Source organism: Heteronotia binoei, chromosome 7 (assembly GCF_032191835.1).
Source record: "Heteronotia binoei isolate CCM8104 ecotype False Entrance Well chromosome 7, APGP_CSIRO_Hbin_v1, whole genome shotgun sequence".
Taxonomy (NCBI): domain Eukaryota; kingdom Metazoa; phylum Chordata; class Lepidosauria; order Squamata; family Gekkonidae; genus Heteronotia; species Heteronotia binoei.
This window is the reverse complement of record NC_083229.1, coordinates 5,476,898-5,483,341: the sequence shown is the minus strand read 5'-3', so window position 1 is coordinate 5,483,341 and position 6,444 is coordinate 5,476,898. Positions and strand designations below refer to the sequence as shown.

The 6,444-nt window shown below is 51.6% G+C and overlaps 1 protein-coding gene across 1 annotated transcript in view; it reads left to right on the top strand.

Annotated features, from left to right (window-relative positions):
• The first annotated feature begins 1,381 nt into the window (after nucleotides 1–1,381).
• The window catches only part of RHPN1 (rhophilin Rho GTPase binding protein 1), an 84,557-nt gene continuing 79,494 nt past the window's right edge, over nucleotides 1,382–6,444 (top strand). The window contains exon 1 of the mRNA XM_060243055.1: nucleotides 1,382–1,486. Coding sequence (XP_060099038.1) covers nucleotides 1,382–1,486 — 105 coding nt within the window. The remainder of the gene's footprint in view (nucleotides 1,487–6,444) is intronic.

Here is a 6,444-nt window from a genome sequence, read left to right as displayed (position 1 = left end):
AATTTAGAAACTTCCAATCTCCCGTTGCAAGAAAAGATGGCAGGTTGTCTTCCCCCCTTCCAGTTTTTAAGGGAGGGGGAAGAGGACGGGGGGGACTAATGATTCCAAGCCTTGCACTTTTCTACCAGTCTCGTTTGCAAAACCCAAATTTAGAAACTTCCAATCTCCTGTTGCAAGAAAAGGTGGGAGGTTGTCTTCCCCCCTTCCAGTTTTGAAGGGGGAGAGAAGAGGGAGGGGGACTAATGATTCCAAGCCTTGCACTTTTCTACCAGTCTCGTTTGCAAAACCCAAATTTAGCAACTTCCAAATCTCGTATTGCAACAAAACGTGGGAGGATTCGCTCTCTTTCCCCCTCCCGCGCGCGCCTTTCATGATTGCAACACAGCCGGCGAACGGCCCGCCCTTTGTGACGTCGCCCGCGTTCTAATTCCCACGGTTGCCCCGGGAGACGGGATTGTTCGGCTCCGCTCGCTTGGGAAAGAGTCCATGGGCAGGATTCTCAGGAACGTCCCGCCCGCTTTCCCCCCCCTTCGGCGACTCCGATTGGGCAACCGGCTGCCTTTCAAACGATCGCGGCGTCCCTATTGGCCGGGGCGGCTCCTCCCCTGGGCTCTCTGGGTTCTCGGTGTAGCTGGAAAGCTCCAGCGCGAGGATTGTCCTGCTTGCTCCCGGAGCAGCGCCTAGATCGCCTGCCATTTTGCAGCGAAGAGGTTCGGGGGCCAAAGAAGGGGGCGCCGGACCTCATAGACCTCTCCCTTCAAACCCTGAGGGTCTCAGTGGAGGGGTCGAGTGGAAGGGGTGCTATAGAATCTTCGCATGAGTCAGGGCAGGTGAGAGGTCCCAGGGAAGAGCCTCGCTAAGGGACCTCAGAAATCTGCAAGGGAGCTATCCCCACCTCCCTCCAGGGAGAGAGTGCCTTTACTCAAGTGCAAGGGGATCAGGACCCCCCTCCCTCTCCCCGGGAGATAGAAGCCTAGGCAGCACCCCGCTGGAAAGTGGGGGTCTGAGTTCCAGAGAGGCAGCCGAGATCCAGGAAGAATCCTACAGGTGGGTGAGCAAGATTGTGGGAGGGAAGGATCCAGGGGTGCCCGCCTTCACTGTGTCTGCAGGCTTCGTTTCAAGGGATCTTGGCCAAAAAGTGCCAGGGAGGGTCTCTTGGAGTCCCAGGTATCTTGGGAAAGAGTGATCAAGATCCCACTGTTGGTTGTCCTAGAACCTAAAGAGTGGCCGAATACCCAACTAGTTCTCCGAATAGGGGCGCCAAGGACCTGGAAAAGCTCATCTATGGTGTGACTTCCCTGGCTCAGGAGTCACGCTTGTGCCCTAGAGCCCTAGTCCCACCTGGGGCTGCCCCACAGATGCCCCTCCAGCACCGGTGGTGATGATCCCCGAAGAGGAGAGCCCCCCGGCGGGGGAAACCGAGGAAGATGGGGATGGAGGCTTCCTGCCCGGGCTTCAGCCCTCCCAGAGTGGCAGCACCCGCAAGGTAAGACTGGCCTTTAGAGAATCTCCTTTGCAGCTGGCAGAGCCATCTTAACTGGGCAGGAATGGGTGTGTCTGGTGGCAGAGGTTCTGCTTGGCATGCAGAAGGCCTTGGGTTCAGTTCCTGCCATTTCCAGGTCTAAATAGGGATGGGGGGGGGGGAGTCGGTGATGGGAAAGACCTCCTGCCTGAGACTCTGAAGAGCAGCTGTCAGTCTGAGTAGGCAATACTGAGCTTGAAAAACCAAGAATCCCGTTCAGTATAAGACTTGCTTAGCATAAAAGCCGTGTAAAATAAGTGTCAGATGTCTGAGAGCCATAAGGCATGAACATCAGATGTTTAAGAGCCGCAAGACATGGATGTCAGGTGTTTGAGAGCCACAAGAAGGAAGGAAGATAGAGGGAGGAGAGGCTGAAAGAAATCAACTTTAACTTTAAATGCATTCTCCAAGCTGCCAGCCGACAGGGCGATTCAGGTTTCAAGAGCTACACATTATGTGTGGCTCCTGAGCCATAGTTTAAATGCATTCTTTGGTATAAGACTATTTCATGCATTTATATGGGTGTCTGGGATATTGTGACCAATGTTCTCTCTCTAAGCTATGAAGTCTTGTGAGCCAAAATTCGGCTTTGTGAGCTACTGGCGTTAAAGTTGTGAGCGACTGCATAAATTAGTTTGCTCCAGGGACATTTTTCCTGGGCGAAGACAAAAATGTGTGAGCCGGAGGCGAAAATATTGTGAGCTAGCTCACACTAACGCAGCCTAGAGGGAACATGGATTGTGACCTATTTGCATGCTCTCTGAATATATCCGGCGAGAACTTTTTGTGCGGTGCGGACTCTATCACTCCACGTAGCCGCTGTGTACAAAGCTGGTAAAATATCAGTTTGCATTTAGCCTTCATGCCCCTTCTGCAGTGTACTGTACATCAAAGGGCCATTGTGCCTTCTCGGCTAGTTTCTATTACTTTACCTTTTTAATTTTAGATGGCTACAGGCAGGGATGTGGGATGGTATTTGAGAGATAAGGGCAGGTGGCGCGGGGGGGGGCGGTCCCTGGAGAGAAGGGCACCGCTGCAAAAAGCACCAAGTAGAAAGGGGGTGGGGATGATTTCGATGACAGAGCATCTGCTTGGCATGCAGAAGGTCCATCAGTGGCTATTAACCACAGGGTATAGATGAAACCAGAGGTGGCCAAACTGTGACTTGAGAGCCACATGTAGATTTTTAACATATACTATGTGGCTCTTGAAGCCCGGCTTAGAAAAGGCATTTGTCTCTTTAAATCACTTCTGCAAGCCAAGCCAGCCAGCAACTTGGAGAATGCACTTAAAGTTAACGTTATGTTGTTTTCTTTCCACCTCCATCTCCCTCCCCCATCTATTTGCCTTCCTTTCTTCCTTCCTTCCTCCTGGAGAGCCAGTTTGGTGTAGTGGTTAAGTGCGCAGACTCTTATCTTGGAGAACCAGGTTTGATTCCCCACTCCTCCACTTTCACCTGCTGGAATGGCCTTGGGTCAGCCGTAGCTCTGGTAAAAGAAGACGACGACATTGGATTTATATTCTGCCCTCCACTCAGAGTGGCTCACAATCTCCTTTTTCTTCCTCCCCCACAACGAACACTCTGTGAGGTGGGTGGGACTGAGAGAACTCTCACAGCAGCTGCCATTTCAAGGACAACCTCTGCCAGAGCTATGGCTGACCCCAGGCCATTCCAGCAGCTCCAAGTGGAGGAGTGGGGAATCAAACCCGGTTCTCCCACATAAGAGTCCACACGCTTAACCACTACACCAAATTGGCTCACCAAACTGGTAGGAGTTGTCCTGGAAAGGGCAGCTGCTGTGAGAGGTCTCTCAGCCCTACCTACCTCACAGGATGTCTGTTGTGGGTGGGGGGGAAGGTAAAGGAGATTGTGACTGCTCTGAGATTCAAGGATAACCTCTGCCAGAGCTATGGCTGACCCAAGGCCATTCCAGCAGGTGCAAGTGGAGGAGTGGGGAATCAAACCTGGTTCTCCCAGGTATAAATCCAATATCTTCATCTTCTTCTCCCTCCCTTCCTCCTGATCTCAAACATCTGATGTTCATGTCTTGTGGAACTCTCAAATATCTGACATTTATTCTACGTGACTCTTACGTTTAGCAAGTTTGGCCACCCCTGGATGAAACTCTGTCTGGGTCAGTGATGCTCTGTATTCTTGGTGCTTGGGGAGGTCAACTGTGTGAGGATTTCTAGTGTCCTGGCCCCACTGGTGGACCTTTTGATGGCACCTGGGTTTTTTGGCCACTGTGTGACACAGAGTGTTGGACTGAATGAGCCACTGGGCTGATACAACAGGGCTTCTCTTATGTTCTTATGCCCTGAGCCTGCTTCGGCAGGTAGGGCAGGCTATAAGTCCAATAAAATAAATAAATAAATAATTACGCCTGAGGCATTGATGCTCTGTCTTCCTAGTGTTTGGAGGGCAAGAGTGGGAGGGCTTCTGGAGTTGTGGCCCCACTGGTGGACCTCCTGATAGCACCTGGGGGTTTTTTGGTCGCTGTGTGACACAGAGTGTTGGACTGGATGGGCCATTGGCCTGATCCAACATGGCTTCTCTTAGGTTCTTATGTCTGGGGCAGTGATGCTGTGTATTCTTGGTGCTTGGGGGGGCACAGTGGGAGGGCTTCTAGTGTCCTGGCCCCACTGGTGGACCTCCTGATGGCATCTGGGTTTTTTGGCCACTGTGTGACACAGAGTGTTGGACTGGATGGGCCATTGGCCTGATCCAACATGGCTTCTCTTATGTTCTTATGTGTGACACAGAGTGTTGGACTGGAGGGGCCATTGGCCTGATCCAACATGGCTTCTCTTATGTTCTTATGTGACACAGAGTGTTGGACTGGAGGGGCCATTGGCCTGATCCAATATGGCTTCTCTTATGTTCTTATGTGACACAGAGTGTTGGACTGGAGGGGCCATTGTCCTGATCCAACATGGCTTCTCTTACGTTATTACGCCCTGAGCCTGCTTTGGAGGGTAGGGCAGGCTATAAGTCCAATAAAATAAATAAATAAATAATAAATTACGCCTGAGGCATTGATGCTCTGTCTTCCTAGTGTTTGGAGGGCAAGAGTGGGAGGGCTTCTGGAGTTCTGGCCCCACTGCTGGACCTCCTGATAGCACCTGGGGGTTTTTTGGTCGCTGTGTGATACAGAGTGTTGGACTGGATGGGCCATTGGTCTGATCCAACAGGGCTTCTCTTATGTTCTTATGTCTGCGGCAGTGATGCTCTGTACTCTTGGTGCTTGGGGGGGCACAGTGGGAGGGCTTCTAGTGTCCTGGCCCCACTGGTGGACCTCCTGATGACACCTGGGTTTTTTGGCCACTGTGTGATACAGAGTGTTGGACTGAAGGGGCCATTGGCCTGATCCTACATGGCTTCTCTTATGTTCTTATGTGTGACACAGGGTTGGACTGGATGGGCCATTGGCCTGATCCAACATGGCTTCTCTTATGTTCTTATGTGTGGCACAGAGTGTTGGACTGGATGGGCCACTGGCCTGACCCAACATGGCTTCTCTTATGTGACACAGAGTGTTGGACTGGAGGGGCCATTGGCCTGATCCAACATGGCTTCTCTTATGTTTTTATGTGTGACACAGAGTGTTGGACTGGATGGGCCACTGGCTTGATCCAACATGGCTTCTCTTATGTTCTTATGTGTGACACAGAGTGTTGGACTGGATGGGCCACTGGCCTGATCCAACAGGGCTTCTCTTATGTTCTTATGTGACACAGAGTGTTGGACTGGAGGGGCCAGTGGCCTGATCCAACAGGGCTTCTCTTATGTTCTTATGTGACACAGAGTGTTGGACTGGAGGGGCCACTGGCCTGATCCAACAGGGCTTCTCTTATGTCCCTGGTTCAGTCCCCAGCGGCATCTCCAGTTTAAAAGGACCAGACAGTGAGTAATGTGAAAAATCTCTCCCTGAAACCCTGGAGAGCTGCTGGCTTTCAGATTAGACAAGACAGACTGTGATGGACTGAGGGTCTGATTCAGTATCGGGCAGCTTCCTAGGTGTTCAGCTCTGGGCGTCTTTGTAGAGATTGGCCCATCCCAAAGTGAAACTCAAAAGTTCTCTCTCTCTCTTTCCACTGCTGTTTGAAGCCTCTCCAACTCTGCTGATGCGGCTGTTGTATGCTGGAGTTTTCCCCGCAGGCTGTCTGACGGCTGTGTTCTTGGCAGCGATCCGTGTCTGCTCGTAAGCAAGCGCGGGCCCCCACCCCCAAAACCTAGATGGGGATTGTTGGCCCATGGCTAACCTTTCTATAAGGAAGCCTCGGGCTTGGCTGGGTGAAAGTCTACAGTCAGTTGCTTGCTCTCAGGCCCGGGGACCACTAGATCATAACGATACTTGCTGGAAACTGGCTGGCTGCGGAATATGTTTTTCAGCTGTGTTCCCTCTTGTTTGCCAGCAGGTTGCTTAAGAGTTTCATTCTCTCGTTCCAACCGGCTTGTAAACAGCTTCTTGCTGGAGATAAAAACTCCTCTCTGATCCCTTTATTCTTTGCTGTCCTCCTTTTTATTTCTTTATTTTAGTATATTTCTATTCCACCTATTCCCCGTGGGGCTCAGGGTAGAGTACAACATATGAAAGGAAAGGTCCCCTGTGCCAGCACGAGTCAGTGCCGACTCTGGGGTGACGTTGCTTTCACGTTTTCACGGCAGACTTTTTACAGTGTGGTTTGCCACTGCCTTCCCCAGTTATCTCCACTTCCCCCCCCCCAGCAAACTGGATACTCATTTTACCGACTTCGAAAGGATGGAAGACTGAGTCAACCTCAAGCCGGCTACCTGAAAACCCAGCTTCCAACGGGGATCGAACTCAGGTCATGAGCAGAGTTTAGGACTGCAGTGCTGCAGCTTTACCACTCTGTGCCACAGGGCTCTTGAAGGAAAGGTCCCCTGTGCAAGCAGCAGT